This window comes from Rhinopithecus roxellana, chromosome 4, assembly GCF_007565055.1.
Source record: "Rhinopithecus roxellana isolate Shanxi Qingling chromosome 4, ASM756505v1, whole genome shotgun sequence".
NCBI classification, from domain to species: Eukaryota; Metazoa; Chordata; class Mammalia; order Primates; family Cercopithecidae; genus Rhinopithecus; species Rhinopithecus roxellana.
The window spans coordinates 98424100-98446974 of NC_044552.1; the positions used below are offsets into that span (position 1 = coordinate 98424100).

The 22875-nt window shown below is 42.1% G+C and overlaps 1 protein-coding gene and 1 long non-coding RNA gene across 2 annotated transcripts in view; one reads left to right on the forward strand and one right to left on the reverse strand.

Annotated features, from left to right (window-relative positions):
• The window catches only part of LOC115896805, a 36876-nt gene that overhangs the window by 12267 nt on the left and 1734 nt on the right, over nt 1-22875 (reverse strand). Inside the window, exons 2-3 of the long non-coding RNA XR_004056686.1 lie at nt 22280-22416; nt 7461-7552 (exon numbers count right to left, since the gene is read on the reverse strand). This is a non-coding gene — a long non-coding RNA (uncharacterized LOC115896805). The remainder of the gene's footprint in view (nt 1-7460; nt 7553-22279; nt 22417-22875) is intronic.
• Nucleotides 1511-21467, forward strand: SRSF12 (serine and arginine rich splicing factor 12). Its single transcript, XM_030928128.1, has 5 exons — nt 1511-1781; nt 12329-12452; nt 14363-14474; nt 14641-14782; nt 21016-21467. Exons 1-5 carry the CDS (start codon nt 1717-1719, stop codon nt 21383-21385), a joined length of 813 nt encoding a protein of 270 aa, XP_030783988.1. The 5' UTR covers nt 1511-1716; the 3' UTR covers nt 21386-21467.

A 22875-nucleotide genomic window follows, 5' to 3' on the forward strand; every position in this document is an offset into this window, starting at 1 on the left:
TCAGGCCACCAAATTTGTGGTGCTTTGTTACGGCAGCCCTAGCAAACTAACACATAGTGAGCATTCTAAGCTTTTGTATTATGAACCCAGCCTGCTCTCCAGCCTCATTTTCCAACTCTTCTCCAGCTTCATGCTTCTGTTTTGCCTCGTTTACTATATTGCCTCAAAGCCTTTGCACGTGCTGTTCCACTGCACTACTTACTCTTCTCCATTCTTTACCCATGTCTTCAAGACTTGTTCAGGGAACATAAGTGACCCTCTAGCCTTGCTCATCATCCCACAATGCCCGCTCTCAGCAACATATAGTTCTTTTCATAGCCCTGTATCATAGTCTGTATCTTTACCAGTGTGACTGTTAGATTCTGCCTCCTTACCAAATTCTAAGCTCCAGGGGAATAGGCACAATGCCAGTCTAGCCCTGTGCCTGCAGTGCCAAAGCAATCCCTTCTGAATGAAAGAATAGCCACCGTTCCAGTACAGCTGCAGACCCAGGAACCTCCACAGCCTCTGGGAGGGCTGTGAGCTAGAAGGGTGACCATGACATGTATTCTTCAAAGCCTACCACTTCAGAGAGCGAAAAGAGGTACTCTTCACACTTAGGAGTTGCCTGGTTACAGTCTCAGCCCTGAGTAACAGGCTGTGCCTGCAGGCCACAGGAGCAAGGCGAAGACAAGAGTCTAACCAGAAGGGAATGGGCTACAACATTTTGGGGGAATGGGGAGAGGGTAATTTAAATTTTGCTTAATTGTCCCCGCATTTTAACTGCTGTCTTCTACATCATGTATTCATTTGTACATTCGTTTGTCCCCCTCTCTAGAAAGTAAGCTCTGAGAGCGGGGCTTGGCCTGTTTGTTCATTGCTATATCCCAGGCTAAGTGCCTGGTACATGGTAGACGCTCAATAAACATTTGAATGAATGTACTCACAGCTGAGTGTTATGTCCCAAGTGAATAAAGGATTAAGAATCATCTAATACTTAAAAATCCAACAGGCCAGGCGCGGTGGCTCACACCTGTAATCCCAGCACTTTGGGAGGCCGAGGCAGGAGAGGCTTGAGCCCAGGAGTTCGAGACCACCTAGGCAACACAGAGAGACCCCGTCTCTATTAAAAAACAAATCCGAACAAAACCGAGACCTCACAGTTGAAAAGCCAAAGGCTCAAGACCAGAGGGGCAGGAGGCCTACCAACTGCCAAGGTCCTGGGTTGAGGACGATGCGCTGAGGGCCGGGGGGGTTGGGCGGGGGCGCGGTTGAACGCGGCTCTCACCGCCCCCACCTCTGCCCAGCCGCAGCCCCGCCACCACCTCTAGGTCCTCTAACCCCCGACGTCCCCGCCGCGGCCCCAAGCCCCCTCTGGCTTCCGTCCTCCTGACATACACTGGCCCCCGCCGCCCCCTCCCCAAATCCCGTCGCACTCCAGGACCCTCCATACCCGAATCTCACAGAGCCTCCGAACAGCCACGCTCCCGTCTTCGGGATTCCCGCGGTCCCCGGGCCGCGCCGGCCCCGCCCCCGCCCCCGGCCCGTGCGTCCAGGCTGGCGCAGCGCTGCGCCCCCTCTGCGCCGGCCTCTGCGGCTGCGCGCTGGCGGGGCTGAGGCCGAGGGGTGGGGGTCGCGCCGGGGGCGGCGGAGCTCCTGTGGCGGCAGCGGTGGTAGCGGGAGAGTGAGCGAGACTAGCGGCCGCTGGCACACCCAGAGCGAACGGAGGAAGCGGTCATGTCTCGCTACACGAGGCCCCCCAACACCTCCCTGTTCATCAGGAACGTCGCGGATGCCACCAGGTGAACGGCCGCGGCTGCAGGTTGGGGGCTCGGAGGAGGGGCGGGGTAACGGCCGCGCCGCGGCGCCCGGCCGAGGCCCGGCGGGGCTGCGCGGAGCCTCCCCGCGGGCCCAGGCTGCGCAGCCGGCGGAGGCGCCTCCCCGGGGGAGGTGTGAGCCCGCTGACTATTCCGCGGCCTGGGCGGGACTCGCGCCTCCGCCCTCCCGGCCAGCTTTCAGCCCCGCCGCCGCGCACATCGCTTGCCGGGCCCGCGCCGCTTTCCGCGCCTCAGCGCCGCAGCCAGCGGGCCGTGGGGGCACGGGGCGCCCCTCTCCGGAGCCCAGATCGCTCCCCGCCTCGAGCCGGGAGGGTTTTTGCTCCAGCGAGTGCCCGCGTTTCAGCCCTTTGTCGCCATGCCCCGATAAAACCGCGCGTCCAACCCTCCTAGATGAAGAGGAATTGGAGCTGGTGAGAACGTACTGTACCATAATGCGTACTTGGGCCTTACAGTTTCTTTCCCCCAGTTATGGTCTACTTACAGACGGTGCTGCTTGCATTTTATTCACACAATTTTATTCTGCACACAAAAAATAACTTCAATGAATGAGATCGGTGCGGTTTTCTTTTAAAGTTCTGAGTCCAGTATTAACACCCTTTTTAATGGCTTGAGGATAGACTCACCTGGTTGATCCTGATGCCCTACCCCTCTTTTGAGAATTCTGTCTACAGAGTGTCTGAACACAGATATTAAGGAATGACTTCTTCATATAGCACTTCCTTCCTTAATGGAGCTGGAGAAATTGGGGACGGGGGAGAGGGAACGGTGTTAATAGACATTTTCATTTCACTGGGCTTACTTCATTTACTTCCCCCAACCTTTCTACCTATGCAGTACTGTTTTATTGTACATAAGGGAGAGCAGAAGCTAAGAGTTTTAGTGATTTACCTGGGACTGACTAGACAGGTACAGATATATGGAGCTCTTGACTCCATAGTCATCTGAGATGAGTATTATAATTTACCTTTGAGAAGTAAATAAATGTTACGTATTTTTTATTTTTAGTTATTTTATTTTATTTTGTTTTATTTTAGACGAAGTCCCGCTCTTGTCCCCGAGGCTGGAGTGCAATGGCCCGATCTTGGTTCGCTGCAACCTCTGCCTCCTGGGTTCAAGCGATTCTCCTGCCTCAGCCTCCCGAGTAGATGGGATTACAGGCATATGCCACAACACACGGCTAATTTTTGTATTTTTAGTAGTGACGAGGTTCCGTCATGTTGGCCAGGCTGGTCTCCAACTCCTGACCTCAAGTGATCCGCACACCTCGGCCTCCCAAAGCCACAGTGAGCCACCGTGCCGGGCCAAGTATTTTTTATTTGATCACCCCAAGTACATGTATCAACTATATGCTGTGATTAATATATCTTAGTTAACATCTAAAAGGTGCCTTGTTTACATTTCTTCTCTCAGTCTGTTTATCAATATATTACATAGAAAACACGAACAAAATTCATGATTTGGGCAGAATTTAAAAACCTCGCAGTTGAACAGACAACTTGAAAACAGAGTAAGCGTCAAGCCTTTTCAGGGTGTCTGTAGAAAAATCAGAGGTTTCCAATTCTAATGGTTCACAGGGGCCGGCCAGGGTAATACAAACGAGTGAGGCTGCCAGCTTATAAGGCACAGTAGGATGGTGTGGACTATCAAATAGAAATAGAATAGCAAATAGAAAAGGAAATATGCCATCTAAAAGGAGCAGCATCTGCCTCTAGGCTCCAGCTGACAGCTGCCATGTAGACATCTGGACTTACTGTTAACATATCTTCCTAGTTTTAAAGAGAAATCAGAAATCTGGATTTTGTATGTGTAAACTCAGTCTTTAGATGTTAGTATTAAGTTGAATCATATGAAAATCCCGTTCATGGCCGGGTGCGGTGGCTCACGCCTGTAATCCCAGCACTTTGGGAGGCTGAGGCAGGCGGATCACGAGGTCAGGAGATGGAAACCATCCTGGTTAGCACAGTGAAACCCTGTCTGTACTAAAAATACAAAAAATTAGCCAGGTGTGGTGGTGGGCGCCTGTATTACCAGCTGCTCGGAAGGCTGAGGCAGGAGAAGTGTGAACTCGGGAGGTGGAGCTTGCAGTGAGTCGAGATTGCGCCACTGCACTCCAGTCTGGAAGACAGAGCGAGGACTCCGTCTCAAAAAAAAAAAAAAGAAAAAGAAAATCCCATTTGTAGATTTGAAAGCTGTAAAATATAAGGCTGGGCGCAATGGATCACGCCTGTAATCCCAGCACTTTAGGAGACTGAGGTGGGTGAATCACTTGAAGCCAGGGGTTCGAGACCAGCCTGGCCTACCTGGTGAAACCTCATCTCTACTAAAATACAAAAATTAGCCAGGCATGGTGGCTGGCATCTGTAATCCCAGCTACTCAGGAGACTGAGGCACAAGAATTGCTTGAACGCCAGAGGTGGAGGTTGGCAGTGAGCCAAGATCAGGCCATTGCACTCCAGCCTGAGCGACAGAGTGAGACTGTGTCTCAAAAAATAAATAAAGCTGTAAAATATAGCCTGGTGTATGACACCTGTAATCCCAATTACTGGGAAAGCTGAGGTTGGAGGATCACTTGAGCCTGGGAAGTCAAGGTTACAGTGAACTATGATCATACCACTGCACTCCAGCCTGGAGCAGAGAGACCTTTAGAAAGTCTAAAAAAATAAAAGCTGTGGCCGGGCGCAGTGGCTCACACCTGTAATCCCAGCACTTTGGGAGGCTGAGGTGGGTGGATCACGAGTTTAGGAGTTCAAGACCAGTCTGGCCAACATGGTAAAACCCCGTCTCTACTAAAGATACAAAACATTCGCTGAGCGTGGTGGTGCACGCCTGCAATCCCAGCTACTCGGGAGACTGAGGCTCTACTGAAGATACAAAAAATTCACTGAGCGTGGTGGTGCACGCCTGCAATCCCAGCTACTGGAGGCTGAGGCAGGAGAATCGCTTGAACCCAGGAGGTGGAGGTTGCAGTGAGCCGAGATCGTACCATTGCACTCCAGCCTGGACGACAGGGTAAGACTCTGTCTCAAAAACTAAAAATAAAAAATAAAAGCAGTAAAATATTGGCAATTTCATGTTTATACACATTGTTTTAAATGTTTAAACGTCATGCAGGCCAAATAAAACACATCTGCAGGTGACACCTGATCTCTGATCTATGTACTTCATTCACCAATGAGTGATTGAGACTGATAGTTGAGATGTACAGATTTCCTTTTCCATTTTTTCACTTTTGTTTTTTTAGCTCTGCCACTGGCATACAATCAAACTTTACAAGATTATATTGCATGAATGAAATAATCTCTAACATTTGTTGAATACTCACTGTGTACTAGGTGCCATACTAAAAACCTTACATATATTAAATTTTCGCAGTAACCCTATAATGTATAGTTTGTGGTTTTTTTTTTTTTTTTTGAGTCAGAGTTTTGCTCTGTCACCTCCTGGGCTCAAGCAATTCTCCTGCCTTAGCCTCCCGAGTAGCTGGGATTATAGACGTGTGCCACCATGCCTGGCTAATTTTTGTAATTTTTGTATTTTTAGTAGAGATGGGAGTTCATCATTTTGGCCAGGCTGGTCTCGAACTCTTGACGTCAGGTAATCTGCCCACCTTGGCCTCCCAAAGCGCTGGGATTACAGGCATGAACCACCATGCCTGGCCGTATGTTCTTTATTAACCCCATTTTATAGATGAAAAACCAACATTTAGGTTAAGTATTTTGCCTAAGATCGAATAGCAGTTGAATGATGATATGAAGTTAGAATCATCACATGTAATCTATATTAACCTTTTAGTACCAAGTGGTATACAGTATAAGTTAGCAATGTGACATGTAAACATGTTTTAAATTAGCTTTAAAGGTAGGGCACAGTGGCTCATGCCTGTAATGCCAGCACTTTTGGAGGCTGAGGCGGGTGGATCACTTAAGCTCAGGAGTTTGAAACCAGCCAGGAAAACATGGCAAAACCCTGTCTCACCAAAAAATTAAAAAATTAGCCAGGTGTGGTAGTGCGCACCTGTCGTCCAACTACTTGAGAGGCTGACATGGGAGGATCATCTGAGCCCAGGTGGTCAAGGCTACAGTGAGTCAAGATTGCACTACTGCACTCCAGGGGTGAGAGTGAGACTGTGTCTCAAAAATAATTAAATAAATAGCCTTTAACATTTAGTATGCTTATAAACAGAATCTTTGGGGCCTGGCACGGTGGCTCACATCTATAATCCCAGCACTTTGGGAGGCCGAGGCGCGTGGATCACTTGAGGTCAGGAGTTCGAGACGAGCCTGGCTAACATAGTGAAACTCCATCTCTACTAATAATAGAAAAAATTGGGCCAGGCACGGTGGCTCACACCTGTAATCCCAGCACTTTGGGAGGCCCAGGTGGGCAGATCACGAGGTCAGTTCGAGACCAGCCTGGCCAATATGGTGAAACCTGTGTCTACTAAAAATACAAAAATTAGCTGGGCGTGGTGGCACTTGCCTGTAGTCCTGGCTACTAGGGAGGCTGAGGAAGAAGAATCGCTTGAACCTGGGAGGCAGAGGTTGCAGTGAGCCAGTACTGGCCACTGCACTCCAGCCTGGGTGATAAAGTGAAATTGTGTCTCAAAAAAAAATAATAATAATAAATCATTGGGATAAAATGTTAAATAAAATGTATGTAAAATTATATACACAGCATGATTTCAATTACAGTCATGCATCAGTTAAGGACAGAGACAGGTTTTGACAAATCCATTTGGTGATACTGTTGTTGTACAAACCCAAACCTACTACATAGTAAAGCCAGCTATACACCTAGGCTATGTGGTAAGGCCTGTTGCTCCTAGGCTACATACCTGTATAGCATGTTACAATATTGAATACTGTAGGCAATTGTAAGACATTTACCTACATGTATCTAAACATAGAAAAGACACTAAAAATATGGTGTACAAGATTTTTTAAAAGGTACACCTGTCTAGGACAGCTTTGTTATAAGATTATGGGGCCACTATGATATATATGGTTCATCGTTGACTGAAACATTGTTATGTGGTGCATAACTATATTAAAAAATGAAAAAAGGAAAAACTATATATGGAAAATGAGACTAGGGCCAGGCTCAGTGGCTTATGCTTGTAATCCCAGTGCTTTGGGAAGCCAAGGCAGGAGGATTGCTTCAGGACAGGAGTTCAAGGCCAGCCTGGGCAACATAGCAAGACCTCATCTCTACAAAATAAAAGTTAGCCGGGCATGGTGATGGGTGCCTGTAGTCCTAGGTACTGGAGTTCAAGGTTGGAGCAAGCTATGATTGCACCACTGCACTGCAGCCTGGGCAACAGAGTAAGACCCTGTCTCTAAAAAGAAAGAAAGAAAGAAAAGAAAATGAGACTAGAAAGAAACTCATTTGGACAGTAGGACTTAATTTTCCTCTTTTTTCAAATATTTTTCAAATTTTATTTACTAGGAATGTTTTAAAACAAAATCAATTTTTAGAAAATTAAAAGCAGAAGACACTAAAAGGCTTTGTGAATTCGTGTAAAATTTGACAGAAATGAAATTGAACACAAGAACTGGAGAAATTTTAAAAATAAGTTTTAGGCTGGGAGAGGTGGCTCATGCCTGTAATTCCAGCACTTTTGGGAGGCTGAGGTGGGCGGTTCACCTGAGGATCCCAGGCAGACTGAGTCATGAGAATCTCTTGAACCGGGGAGGAGGAGGTTGCAGTGAGCCAAGATCACGCCGTTGCACTCCAGCCTGGGCAACAGAGTGAGACTCGGTATCAAAATACATAAAGTTTTAAAATTTGTGTTTTCTTTTCACTGGTGAAACAAGATGTGGCTTAGGAAAAATAATATCTTTGCTTTTGTACTGTATAAAGGAATAATTTTTTAATGTCAAATATAGTGTATTAATGGAACTGCAGTCTAGGTGACAGAGTGAGATCTGAGACCCTGTCTCCAAAAACAAAAACAAAAAAAAAAACAGAAAGTGTGAGCAAACTAGGAATAGAAGAGAACTTCTTAACCTAATAAATGTCATCTATAGAAAACATGGCTAACATCATACTTAATGATGAAAGACAATGCTTTCCTTGTAGAATCAGGAACAAGAAAAGAATGCCACTCTTACAACCTCCAACATTTTATTGCAGGTCCTAACCAGTGCAACAAGGCAAGAAAAAGATATAAAATACAAAAATTGGAAAGATACAAGTAACCATTCTTAGGTGACATATTTGTTTACATAGAAAATACTAGGGAATGAACAAAAAAACTGCTAGAACTAATTAGTAAGTTATGAGGATATAAGGTAAATTTACAAAACCTTTATTTCTATATATTAACAGCAAACAATTGAAAACAATGACAATTTAAAAATTGCATTTACCATAGCATCAAAAGGCATACTTAGGAAAACAGTTAACAAAAAACATGCAGAACCCTGTGCACAAAAAACTACAACATATTTTCAAGAGGAATTTTAAAAGCCAACATAACAAAATCCCATCTCTACTAATAATAGAATGAACTGGGTGTGGTGGCACATGCCTGTAATCCCAGCTACTTAGGAGGTTGAGGCTGCAGTGAGCCGAGATTGCGCCACAGCACTCCAGCCTGGGCGACAAAGCAAGACTCCATCTCCAAAAAAAAATAAAAGACAAAACAAGTATCACCCTGTCTCCCAGACTGGAGTGCAGTGGCATGATCATAGCTCACTGCAGTCTCAAGCTCCTGAGCTCAAGTCATCCTTCTTCCTCAGCCTCCTGAGTAGCTGGGATTATAGCCACCACGCCCAGCTAATTTTTTTAAATTTTTTTGTAGAGATGGGGTCTCACTATGTTGCTCAGGCTGATCTTGAACGCCTGGGCTCAAGCAGTCCTCCCACCTTGGCCTCCCAAACTGCTGGTATTGCAGGTGTCAGCTGCCATGCCTGGGCAACAGTGGGAATTCTAACACGTGTTTTTGGAAATGTAAGTTGGTTGGGCCACTCTGAAGAACATGTAGTGAAGCTGAGATAGGCATACCCTCCAGCCTACCAATTTCTCTGCTAGTGATACTGAAGCAGGAGAATAGGGTCTGGAGGCAGGGAACCTAAGGCTGATTCACACTGACTTCCTAGAACTGAATCAAAAGGAGAACTCCACCTCTCTACACCCAAGTGACAAAAGGATCAGAGGCTACTCCCTTTGCACTGTATTACAGATAAAAAATGGAAAGTACCTCTGACTGGTCCCCTCCTGCAACCAATCAGACTGGTCCCAGGCCAAGTCTTCATGTGTAACTTTGTAGCTTTGCTTCAGCCTCTGATTGGTCACCTCCCTCCATCAGACTGGTGGTGGGCCAAGTCTTCATTTACATAGGGTGTAACCAAGTAACCAATGGAAAACCTTAGAGGGTATTTAAACCCTAGAAAGTTCTGTAATGGATGCACTTGAGCCGCTTGCTTGAGCCTGTTCCCACTCTGTGGATTATCTTTTCATTTCAGTATATCTGTGCTTTCATTGCTTCATTTTTTTCATTGCTTTGTGCATTTTGTCCAGTTCTTCGTTAAAAATGCCAAGAACCTGGAGGACTCATTGTCAAGACCCTCCGTTGGTAACAGAAGGATGTAATATTTCTTTAAAAAATACTGAAAATCATGGCAAATATGTCAAATACTGAGAAAATAATTTTTTTGTTATCTTTTCTTTTGAGACAGAGTCTTGCTCTGTCACCCAGACTGGAGTGCAGTGACGCGATCTCAGCTCACTGCAAGCTCCGCCTCCTGGGTTCACACCATTCTCCTGCCTCAGCCTCCCGAGTAGCTGGGACTACAGGTGCCCACCACCACGCCCGGCTAATTTTTTGTATTTTTAGTAGAGACAGTGTTTCACCGTGTTAGCCAGGATGGTCTTGGTCTCCTGACCCGCCCGCCTCGGCCTCCCAAAGTGCTGGGATTACAGGCGTGAGGCAGCTTGCCCGGCCAGAAAATAAATCTTATTGGTAGATACGTGGGTGTTTATTATTCTCTGTACTTTTTTGAATGTTGAAGTAGATCATACCAAAAGTACAAAAATAAATGAAAACAAAACAACAGCTAACAGGTGAGGGAGTGGAGACAGTGAATGGGAATTGGCTGTTTTGAAAAGACCTGTTCCATCCGACTCCCATCACCCTTGGCTTCCAGGACTCCAGACCTCTGTGGTACACAGTGCTCCAGCCTCCTCCTTTATATTATCTGTGGTCCCTTTCCTCTTAGCCACTACATTTGGTTGATGGGATTTGTTGTCTTAGGAGACCCTCATTTGAATCCTAGCTCTGCTACTGGCTGTGTAGATCGCTGGGCAAGGTAACTTCTCTCACCCTCAGTCTCCTTAACTCTTAAATGGTAACAGTAATGTATTCTTTATTCGTTGATAGGCAAATGTGTATTGAGTACCTACCGTGTGCCCAGCAGCTACATTAGGTACAGAGATACGCTGGTGAAGACACCTACTTTAGCAGTGATTCTCAACCTTCAGTCTCAGAATTGCCTATGAAATCCTGAAAAAATAAAACATAACTGGGCCTCACTAAGGAAAATACTAATTAGGTCCAGAGTTAATGCATCAGGTTGGGGTGCCTATGTCTGTAACATCCCTTCACGGATGATTACAGTACTCAGGAGAGGTTGAGACCCTTTATACCACTCCATGGTCTGTGGGAGCAGGAATTGTGTTTTTCTTGTTTCTCATCATATTCCTAGAGCCTGGCACATAGTAGATGCTCAATAAATATTTGCTGAATTCTGAATAAGTGAAAGAAAAAGACGTTGTCACTGTCCTCAAAAACTAATAGTAAAAACAAACATGTTCTATTAGTATTAAGTGAAATAAAGTATGTCATAATATTGACTGAGCTACTGGCATATAGTGGATGCTTAGTCAATTTTTGTTGAGTCTTATATGTAATAATTTCTAAATCCCCATCTCTAGCCTTAATCACTGGCTTCTAATAATTATATTAATACACACTAATTAATATAATGCATATAATCACAATTTTCTGTTGCTTATAGAGCTCTTATCGATGTTCTACCATCACCTCAAATTCTGCATTTCTAAACCTGAAAGTTGCTTTCGCCTCTTTTCTTCCTCCTTGATCTAGCTCTTTGCTAGTTTTTGTCACTGACACCATCTTTTTTCCATTTGTCCAAGCTCGAAGCTTCTTAGTCATCTTTGAATCTTTATTTCTCTTGAGCCACATTGTATGATCATAGCTTGATGCAGAATCCCTGTGATAGCACCATGAAGCAGTAGGGTGTAGTGGTTAAGATGGACCAGTGTGAGACTGAAAATTTGATTTCTAGCTCTGTCACTTGCTGGCTCAGTGACCTTAGAAGGGTTAATCTGTCTGTGTCACCTGTAATCTGCCTGTATCACCTGTAAATAACCTGAAATCTGTCTGTATCACCCGTAATTTGTCTATATCATCTGTAAATAACCCCAGGGAAGTTGTAAGAATTAAGTGGTTGTAAGGTGAACAGTGGCTAATATATAAATGCACTGTAACTGTTAGCTATTATTGCTAAATATTTTGTCTCTTCAGTTAAATTGTAGCTCCGTGAAGATGAATATCATGCTATTTAATTTTTTTTGGTATCCCTTCTGAAGTTCCTAATCACACTAGAAGGCATATAGCAGGCTCGAAATACCTATCAAATTTGGGAATACAGTAGTTACTTTGTTTTATGTTTAATATTAAAACATCCATTTTTCTTTAAAGCCTGATAAATAATTTTAGGACTTCTTTAGAATCTAATTCTTGCTATCTGAAAACAAGATAAACATAAACATGAAATTAAAGTGAGGCAAAATGAATGTGTTCTTAGTGCAACAATTACTTATTAGATCTTATAATAACTTTCAGAGGTGGATATCCTGGGTCAGTGTTTCTAGAAATTAAGCGTAACAACCACCTGGAGTGCTTGTAAAGATACAGATTTCCAGCCTCTATTCCAGACTTCCTGAATCAGAACCTGTAAGAGAGGTGTGAGAATCTGGGGAGGTTTTTTTGGTGTTTTCTTTTTCTTTTTTTTTTCAAGACAGGGTCTCACTGCCACCCAGGATGGATGGAGTGCAGTGGTGTGATCTTGGCTCACTGCAGCTTCAACCTCCTCACGCTCAGGTGATTCTCCCACCTCAGCCTCTCGAGTAGCTGGGACTACAGGTACATGCTACCACACCTGGCTGATTTTTGTATTTTTTTGTAGAGATAGGGTTTCACCATGTTGCCCAGGCTGGTCTTGAACTCCTGGGTTCAAGTGATCCACATACTTTGGTCCCCCAAAGTGCTGGGATTACAGGTGTGAGCCACTTCGCCTGGCCTGAGAATTTTTTTTTCCTTTTTTTCCCTTTCTTTCAAAACCTGCATGATTCTTACAGAAAACAATTTTAAATAATGCTGGTCTAGATGATGTTCTTTCTTTTGAAGGTTTCAAGTGGATTTCTGTAGGCAAAATATTTTAATCCAGCTATTCATATTTCTTTGCCTTATTTCTAAAACACTTCAGGCCTGAGGACTTGCGCCGTGAGTTTGGTCGATATGGCCCTATAGTAGACGTTTACATTCCACTTGACTTCTACACTCGCCGCCCAAGAGGATTTGCTTATGTTCAATATCCTTTATTTTATTGTGTGCATGTGAATATACTGTATATGCGTGCTTATACGTATATGTATTCAGTGGCATATGTTACGAGATTAATATTGCCTAATTAAATGTGTTTATTTCTTTATCTCAGAAGATCTAAAGCAGTCCACAGTAGCTGGCAAGCACCCCCCAGTTTGAACCAACCTGTTAGCTAGAATCCAAGCATAAACCCAGCAGGCGAGACAAAAGGCACCTAAAGTTCAAGCATCAAGGAGTAAAGAGGGAGGGTGGACACAGATATAAAGACCTGGAAGAGGGGAAGTCTTTATCAAGCAAAAGACAAAGCCAACACCAGGTTGAGACTTCGGCTTTCCTACATTTACTCAGAGTTCCAGAGTCAAAGCCAAGTCTGATTTTGTTGGTTCTGCGTCTCTTGTAAAGTCCATCTTGCAAGCCTTAAAGAGTAAAGGTCAAGGTTCAAGATCAAGTGACATTGAGGTAATTGCCAGTCTCGTTTTATATTGCGTATCTTGAGCTTTTTCTGTTTGTTATTTTTTTAATTAAACCAGTGAACAACCTCCTAAAAAAAGTTATTTATTTTTATATAGCTAATTTCCATTATAGCTAGGTTTAATATTATATAATTCATATACATAAGGAAGTTTAGTGGGATATTACAAACCAGTATATGTAATTCCAGATATTTACAGATTGCTCTTATGTTTCTTTTATATTTATATCCCAAGTAGTAAAAACTTAAATGTTTGGCGGCCGGGTGCGGTGGCTCAAGCCTGTAATCCCAGCACTTTGGGAGGCCGAGACGGGTGGATCACGAGGTCAGGAGATCAAGACCATCCTGGCTAACATGGTGAAACCCCGTCTCTACTAAAAATACAAAAAACTAGCCGGGCGACCTGGCGGGCGCCTGTAGTCCCAGCTACTCGGGAGGCTGAGGCAGGAGAATGGCGTGAACCCGGGAGGCGGAGCTTGCAGTGAGCTGAGATCCGGCCACTGCACTCCAGCCCGGGCGACAGAGCAAGACTCCGTCTCAGAAAAAAAAATAAAATAAATGTTTGGCGGGGTGCGGTGGCTCACACCTGTAATCCCAGCACTTGGGGAGGCTGAGGTGGGTGGATCCCCTCAGGTCAGGAGTTTGAGACCAGCCTGACCAACATGGCGAAACCCCGTCTGTACTAAAAATACAAAAATTAGCAGGGTGTGGTGGTGGGCACCTGTAATCCCAGCTACTTGGGAGGCTGAGGCGGGAGAATCTCTTGAACCTGGGAGGCAGAGGTTACAGTGAGCTGAGATCACACCATTGCACTCCAGCCTGGGTGATGAGGGAAACTCCATCTCAAAAAACAAAAACAAAATAAATGTTTGAAGTGGTAGGTTCAAAAGTAGATACCATTTTGAAAGGACTAAATCAGTTTTTTGTTTTAACTCACTTGTATATGTGCAATTTTGTTTATAAGTAATGTCTCTTAAATGTCAAATTTAAAAGCCTTTTAATGAAAGAGTAATTTTAATTTCAGAATAAAGGCTTCCTCATGCTGATATTCAGTGAAAAACCTGATGGATCCTTTATCTGAAAGAAGGGAGTGAGTCCTAAACAGTTTGTAATTTTATAATGCTAGCCAAATTTGGACCTTTTTTTTTGGTTTTCTTGTTTTCAAATTATACATGCATACTGCAGCCACACTATTGTAGACACTAAAAGTACAGTTACATGTTTGTTTTGTTCTTTTTATTTTTAGACTCACTCTTCTAAATCATAATGGGTCATTTGTTTTCATGAGAAAAAGTGAAAGTTTTTTTTCTGATTATTCATACTATATTGAAGATGTGAACTTAATAACGTGAACTTGATTTTCATATTAATTTCATTTCATATGTAAATAATACTTTTAAAATATGTTTACTTGATATCTCGTGTTCAAAGTGTCCTTAACAGCTGGTCATATTTGAAGATGTTCGAGATGCTGAAGACGCTCTTTATAACCTCAATAGAAAGTGGGTATGTGGCCGTCAAATTGAAATACAGTTTGCACAAGGTGATCGCAAAAGTAAGTGTGACTGAATGCCAGATTTTATTTATTCAGCAGAATGAGTTTCAGTGATGACTCATTTTCTAATTTAAAATTCTTTTAGTAAATGATTACTAGTTGAGTGGTTGTTACTGTGGTGTTCAGGTAACAAATTATGTCATAAGTCTTGTTCTTTATGTTCCAGCACCAGGCCAGATGAAATCAAAAGAACGTCATCCTTGTTCTCCAAGTGATCACAGGAGATCAAGAAGCCCCAGCCAAAGAAGAACTCGAAGTAGAAGTTCTTCATGGGGAAGAAATAGGAGGCGGTCAGACAGCCTTAAAGAGTGAGTACAAAATACAAGAGGACCAAAAACTTCATTTTCTACTTTTTCTAGGAAATATATATAAATATATATGTTTTTTGATAGGGTCTCATTGTTTCCCAGGCCAGAGTGCAGTGGTACGTGATCATGGCCCACTATAGCCTTGACCTCCCAGACTCAAGCAATTTTCTTTATGTTCCAGCACCCCAAGTAGCAGGTACTACAGGTGTGCACCACCACACCAGGCTAATTTTTTTATTTTTTGTAGAGATTGTAGGTCTCGCTATGTTGCCCAGGCTGGTCTTAAATTCCTTGGCTCAAGTGATCCTCCCACCTCAGCCTCCCAAAATGCTAGGATTACAGGTATGAGCCACTGTACCCAGCCTGGAAAATATTTTCAAGTTTTTATAAACAGTCCAGCTGAGTCATTTTGCTTAATGTACGAACATAATCAATTTTTGTTAAAAGATAACACTCTTCTCTATTTATCATATATTGTTACTTAACTTGGGTTTATGGGATTAATTCTTATGTTAAAGTTACAGACTTAACTTTATCTTTTTACATAAGAAGATAATATATAGTGAGCAGAAAACAAAAAGTAAAAAAAAATACATACTCAGCCGGGTGCAGTGGCTCACACTTGTGATCCCAGCATTTTGGGAGGCTGAGGTGGGCAGATCACAAAGTCAGGAGTTCAAGACCAAACTGGACAACATGATGAAACCCCGTCTCTACTAAAAATACAAAAATTAGCTGGGCGTGGTAGCCACACGCCTATAACCCCAGCTACTCAGGAGGCTGAGGCAGGAGAATCTTTTGAACCTGGGAGGCGGAGGTTGCAGTGAGCCGAGATCACACCACTGCACTCCAGCCTGAGCAACAGAGCGAGACTGTGTCTCAAAAAAAAAAAAAGGTGATGAGTTTTAGATAAATAAAATTTTCCTAAATGTGCCCAACAGTTTGTAGTCTTTAACTTTAAAAATGTTTAAATGTGGAAGAAATAGAATAAAACGTGCAGGTGCAGTATTCTCAGCACTTTGGGAGGCTGAGGTGAGAGCATCACTTGAGGCCAGGAGTTTGAGACTAGCCTGGCCAGCATGGTGAGACCCCATCTCTACAAAAAAAAAAAAAAAAGAAATGTAATAAAATCCCTTGTGAAAGGTGGTTGACTAAAGTTAATGTAAATCAATGTACTTATAAAAAATAAGTTATCAAGAATAAATTCCAAGTATTGAAGAAGACATTAAATAGTAATTTTGGGGGAGGGGAAAAGATATTTTGAAGAAGACATATTAAATAGTAATTTGGGGGGAGGGGAAAAGGTATTTTCAAGTTATTTATTTTGCTAGCCAGTTTATCACAACAGAAATTAATTATATGAACCGGGCATGGTGGCTCATGCCTGAATCCTAGCACTTTGGGAGGCCAAGGCGGGTGGATTACTTGAGGTCAGGAGTTGAAGACCATCCTGAGCAATATGGTGAAATCCTCTCTATACTAAAAATTCAGGGTCGGCACAGTGGCTCATGCCTGTAATCCCAGCACTTTGGGAGGCCACGGTAGGCAGATCACCTGAGGTCAGGAGTTCGAGACTAGTCTGGCCAACATGGCAAAACCCTGTGTCTACTAAAAATACAAAAATTAGCTGCGTGTGGTGGCACACGCCTGTAATCCCAGCTACTTGGGAGGCTGAGGCAGGAGAATCGCTTGAACCTGGGAGGCGGAGGTTTCAGTGAGCTGAGATTGCGCCACTGCTCTCCAGCCTGGGTGACAAAGCAAGACTCCGTCTCAAAAAAAAATAAATAAATAAATAAATAATTTAAATTGATTTTTCTAAATGCATTACAGCCTTAGTGAACCAGTTTTTTTCTCTTGCTCGATTTAAATAAGGTGGATATTCACATCATTTTCTGCCTTCTGGTGGAAGTAAAGTATAATACCTGACTGTCTCAAGTCATTATCGAGTATCAGGGATAGAAGGACCACATCTTTCAGGACAATGCTATTCTGCTTTGTACTTGTTATCAGACCATTGCTTAACCTCCCTGACCCCAGTTTTTCTCATTTTAAAAATTGTATTATGGCCAGGTGCAGTGGCTCACACCTGTGATCCCAGCACTCTGGGAGGCCAGGGTAAGATTACTTGAGTCCAGGAATTCAAGAGACCAGCCTGGGCAACATAATGAGACCCCCATGTCTACAAAACTAAAACTAAAAAAAATTAGCCGGGTGTGGTGGCACACACCTGTTCCAGCTACTGGGAGGGAGGGAGAGAGAAGGTGGACTGAGGTGTGAGGACTCCTTGAGCCCAGTAGGTCAAGGCTGCAGTGAGCCATGATTGCATCACCGCACTCCAACCTGGGCAAGAGAGGAAGACTGTGTCTCACAATAAATGAATGAATGAATGAATGAATGTAAAAAAAGGTATTCCATAAATCTTTGTTAACTTTATATCAAGGAATGTGTATGTTAGAACTCTAAATGTTCCTAACAATGTTAAAATTGCTCCTCAACTCCCTTTTCTTTAGTCCAAATATATTATAGCATCCTTCTTGTACTATGTTAGGATTTTTTTTCAAGGACATTTTCTTCATTTTGCTTCCTACAGCTGTCTACAAAATGAATGAAATTTAATAATTTCTAAAATTTAATAATTTCTGTGAATTTATTCCAGAATATATTCTACATCAGTATATTTTCAGTATAAATATATAATAAAAAATTCAAGAGAGGCAAGGTGCAGTGGCTCATGCCTGTCATCACAGCACTTTGGGAGGCTGAGGCAGGTGAAGCACTTGAGGTCAGACAAGCCTGGCCAACATGGCAAAACCCCGTCCCTGCAAAAAGTACAAAAATTGGCCAGGTATGGTGGCGTGTGCCTGTAATCCCAGCTACTTGGGAGGTTGAGGCAGGAGAATCGCTTGAACCCGGGAGACAGAGGTTGCAGTGAGCCATGCTTGCCCCACTGCACTCCAGCTTGAGTGACAGAGCAAGGCTCTGTCTCAGAAACAAACAAAACAGAAAATTAAAGAGGCTCTGCATGGTGTTATCATTCTCCAAAGAAAGCTTTTTAAATTTCTTCATCTAGTTCAATGTTACTATCTGGTGTCATTTTTCTTCAGTCTAAAGAATATTTAGTATTTCTTTTTTTCCTCTTTCAGCTCACCAGGAAGTACCAGGGCAGTGAATATTTAGTATTTCTTGTAGTATACATCTGCTGATAGTGAATTCTCTCAGCTTTTGTCTGAAAACATCTTTAATACTCATTTGTGAGAAATATTTTTGCTGAGGATCGAATTCTATATTGGCAGTGATTTTATTTTTCTCTTTAAAAATGTCATTCCATTGTTTTTCTGATATCCATAGTCAGTTGTCAGTCTTATGATTGCTCCTTTGAAGGTAATTTGTCTTTCATTCTCTGGCAAGGTTTTCAGATTTTTTTTTTTTTTTGAGACAGTGTCACTCTGTCACCCAGGCTGGAGTGCAGTGGCCCAATCTTGCCTCACTGCAACCTCTGCCTCCCAGATTCAAGCGATTCTCCTACCTCAGCCTCCCATTACCACACCCAGCTAATTTTTGTATTTTTAGTAGAGGCAGAGTTTCTGCATGTTGGCCAGGCTGGTCTGGAACTCCTGACCTCAGATGATCCACCCGCCTCAATCTCCCAAAGTGCTGGGATTACAGGCATGAGCCACTGCACCCCGCCAGTTTTCAGATTTTTTCTTTGACTTTGGTTTTCATCAGTTTCACTGTGATGTGCCTAGTGTAGTTTTCTTTGTCTACATGGGTTTATTGAGCTTTTTGAAATTGTGAGTTCATGCTTTTTGTTAGTTTTGTAAAATTCTATGCCATTATCTTCAAATATTGCTTCTGCCTTATTCAGTCTTTCCTCTTGCCTGTGTGACTGTATGCTATACATCTGTTGTGTTCTTCTATGGATTTCTTAAAATTCCTTTTCTCGCATTGTATTTCAGTAGGATGTTTTTCTAATGATATTTTAGTTAACTATTTCTTTTCTTTTCTTTTCTTTGACTTAGAGGTTTTCTCTTGTTGCCCAGGTTGGAGTGCAATGGTGCGATCTCGGCTCACTGCAACTTCTGCCTCCCAGGTTCAAGTGATTCTCCTGCCTCAGCCTCCCAAGTAGCTGGGATTGCAGGCATGCGCCACCACGGCCGGCTAATTTTTGTATTTTTAGTAGAGACGGGGTTTCACCATGTTAGTCAGGCTGCTCTTGAACTCCTGACCTCAGGTGATCCTCTTGCCTTGGCCTCCCAAAGTGGGATTACAGGTGTGAGCCACTGAACCCAGCCTAGTTCATTATTTCTTCTGCTATATCCAATCCAGATTGCTGTTAAGACCATCTAATGACTTTTTAATTTCAGATACCATATATTTTTAGTTTTAAATGTCTATTTGTTTCTTTTTATAGATTCTAGTTTTCCACTGAAACTATCTTTTTATCTGTTTTGTCTTTTCCTCTTATTTTCTTGAACATATTATTCATAGTAATTTTTTAAATTCCTGTTTGATGATGCCAATATCCAAATCACTTTGAGAATGATTCTTTTGCCTTTTATTTTCCTTAGTTTTTAGTTATTCTTGCCCGTTTTTTTTACATGCCTCATAATTTTTTAAAATAGCATGTTGGACATGGACAAAAAATTGTAGAGGCTCTGCATGACATTATCATTCTCCAAAAACAGTTGTTTTTTTTCTAGCAGGCAGAGTACTGGCGGATCACTTTGATCTTAAGGCTTGGTTTTGGGCGTTGTTAAAGCTGCTCGTTTTGGCTTTGTATTTATTCCTAGGGCATGGCCCTTGCCTCTAGAATGTAGCCCTTCTGGGTTGTTGCCTAATGTTCCTCATTGACCTTTTGGGAGTTTGGACTGTAATCTCTCTCCCCAGCACCATGTGTCTGATAAAAATTTCAACTCATTTCTTGAATTTCTGAATTCCAGTTTTTTGCTGGCCCCTTGGAATCCCTTCCCATACACACACAACTTAGAAGATGGCCAGTGATTTAAGGAGAATTTGTAGGCAAATTTTAGAGGTACTTTTTGATCTCGAATTTACTCATCTCTAGAGTTTTTGCCTCTCATGTCCCACCCATTTTGGTAGCCCTGAATTCTAACTTTCTTCAGGTTAGTCAAAAAGCCATTTTCTGGTTGGGCTCAACTCCTCCATGCTGTCATTTGAAAAATGGTTTTATTTATGTATGTATGTATTTATTTATTTATGAGACGGAGTCTCGCTCTGTCACCCAGGCTGGAGTGCAGTGGTGCGATCTCGGCTCACTGCAACCTCCGCCTCCCGGGTTCTGCCATTCTCCTGCTTCAGCATCCCGAGTAGCTGGGACAACAGGTGCCCGCCGCCATGCCCGGCTAATGAAAAATTGTCTTAGTAATAAGAGCCAAGGCTTGTAATCCCTCAGGTTCTTCCTGCTTGTGTTGATTATCCTCCAGTGCCTTTGAACAGTTGTTCTATAAGTGTTGTGTAGCTTTTCAATATAGCTGTTTTCGGCCAGGCGTGGTGGCTCACACCTGTAATCCTAGCACTTTAGGACGCCAAGGCAGGGGGATCACCTGAGGTCAGAAGTTTGAGACCAGCCTGACCCCCCTCTCTACTAAAAATACAAAATTAGCTGGGCGTGGTGGCGCATGCCTGTAATCCCAGCTACTCCAGAGAATTGCTCAAACCTGGGAGGTGGAGGTTGTGGGGAGGTGCGATCATGCCATTGCACTCTAGCCTGGGCAACAAAAGCGAAACTCCGTCTCAAAAATATATATGTGTGTGTGTATATATATATATGGCTGTTTTATATGGGAAGATTATTCTAATACAAGCTCTCTGTCATGGCAGGACCCAAAAGTCCTGCATCTAGATTTTTATTTTTATAAGCATTATTTGAACTGTAAGTAATTGACTTTTTAATCTTTTTTTCTTCAGATTTTTGTACCTCTTAAGAGCTGTATAACCCAGATTAAATATGCAGTGCATTTTTCAGAACTGATCCCTATAAGATACGTCTAGCAAAGTAAAAATTTTTGGCTATGTATTCTAGTGTAACAAATAATACAAACTTGTTACTTATGTTTGAACCAAAAGCATGCATGATAAAATGAGAAATTTTTTAAGCTTATTTAGTAAAAATATAACTAATGTTATGTAAAGTATGTAAGTTCCTGAAAGTGTTGTTTCCTGATCTCTTATTTTGTATGAAATATATGCTCTAACATTATGGATGTTTGCAGGTCTCGACACAGGCGATTTTCTTATAGCCAGTCTAAATCTCGTTCCAAATCATTACCAAGGCGGTCTACCTCAGCAAGGCAGTCAAGAACTCCAAGAAGGAATTTTGGCTCTAGAGGACGGTCAAGGTCCAAGTCCTTACAAAAAAGGTCCAAGTCAATAGGAAAATCACAGTCAAGTTCACCTCAAAAGCAGACTAGCTCAGGAACAAAATCAAGATCACATGGAAGACATTCTGACTCAATAGCAAGATCCCCGTGTAAATCTCCCAAAGGGTATACCAATTCTGAAACTAAAGTACAAACAGCAAAGCATTCTCATTTTCGGTCACATTCCAGATCGCGAAGTTACCGTCATAAAAACAGTTGGTGAACAGCAACAGAAAGAGCACCACGCAGTCTTTAATATAAGTTATTAAACTCTCATTATGTTAAATAAAAATTCTTTAAGGCATACAGAAAATGCGAGTTGATATTACTTTGGGCATATGGAAGAAATAAAATCTCTAGCTTTGGATTAATAAAAATTTGGTCTCCATTTAAAGGGCCTACACTACAAATTATGATTTGTCTAATGTCACCATTTTATGGACCATTTTTTATTTACATTGTGGCAGAAGGGTACTTTTCAAGGAAAATTAGTAAACTGGAACTAATTTTTAAACTTCTACTTGGATAGAATTGATTAGTACTATTAAATATTTTTGACTTTAAAGCACTTTCATGTAAAAAGTAACTATGACTGTATAATTGCATAGAGCAGACTTAAGCTGTTTGACACCTATGTCTCTTTTGTGTCTTCTGTTTAAACTTGGGCCAATTCCTGGTGGATATTAGTTCATACTACAAAATTCTGACGTTCCAAAAGTAGAATTTATATAGAGATCAAACATTCAAAAGATACATTCTCTCCTAAGCTCAAAGGTTATATTTTTATTGGGTAGAACAGTATAGGTAAGTTGACATGAAATTGCATCCTGCACCATGTCCACATTAGTAATATCAAAACTTTTGAGAAATACTGGATTTTGAATGGTTTGAGACTAATTCTTTAAAAATTAGGCTGAGCAACACTCACAATCCAAAAATATTCATTTTAAGCCTTACACATTTGAAGAGTGGTACATTTTGTATAAAATCATATTTCATACCATTATTTCCACATACCTACTTTTCATCTGCTGCTTAATTTTTTCTTTTTAGAGTTCTTGCTCAACTTTAAATTATATAGAATAAGTCGTATTATTTTTGAAAGAGTGTTTAGTACCTTGTATTAAGAAACTTGGCCAAGGTGGTGGTTCACTCCTGTAATCCCAGCACTTTGGGAGGTCGAGGCGGGCGGACTGCTTGAGGCCAGGAGTTTGAGACCAGCCTGGGCAACATGGTGAAACTCTGGCTCTAAAACTTAAAAAAAAAGAAGAAGAAACTCAAGACTACATCTTCAAAAAACAACTTCGCATTATTTGAATTTTACATTATACTGCCCTTCATTTCTGACAGCCAAATAACTCTGTTGATATTTATTGCTTTTGTAGTTGTTATAACTAATAATTTCTTTGAAAATGTGTTGTAGTTTATGTTTTTCAAAGGATTTTGGTAGTATTTGTGATAGAATGGTTTTGCATATGATTATTATAGGGGATATATTTATAGAACTCTACTTGTATACTTTGCGACTTACGAAAACTTAAAAGTTCTCAACCCATACAGTTAGTATTTGTATCCAGAGTGTTTAAGAAAAAAATCTGTCTTATATTTTTAGTATATAGGAGCCAGTGTTGCTTCTATTTGTTTTGAATACAAATTCCATTTTTCTTTGCTTATTAGATCCCATATGTAAGAAACAACTTTACACAATAATTT

Excerpts from the sequence above, each read along its gene's own strand:
- SRSF12 (XM_030928128.1), top strand. The coding sequence starts at position 1,717 with ATGTCTCGCTACACGAGGCCCCCCAACACCTCCCTGTTCATCAGGAAC. Across the intron at positions 12,453-14,362 it reads AATATCCTTTATTTTATTGT|CTGGTCATATTTGAAGATGT; the intron begins GTGCATGTGAAT and ends TGTCCTTAACAG. Across the intron at positions 14,475-14,640 it reads TGCACAAGGTGATCGCAAAA|CACCAGGCCAGATGAAATCA; the intron begins GTAAGTGTGACT and ends TTTATGTTCCAG.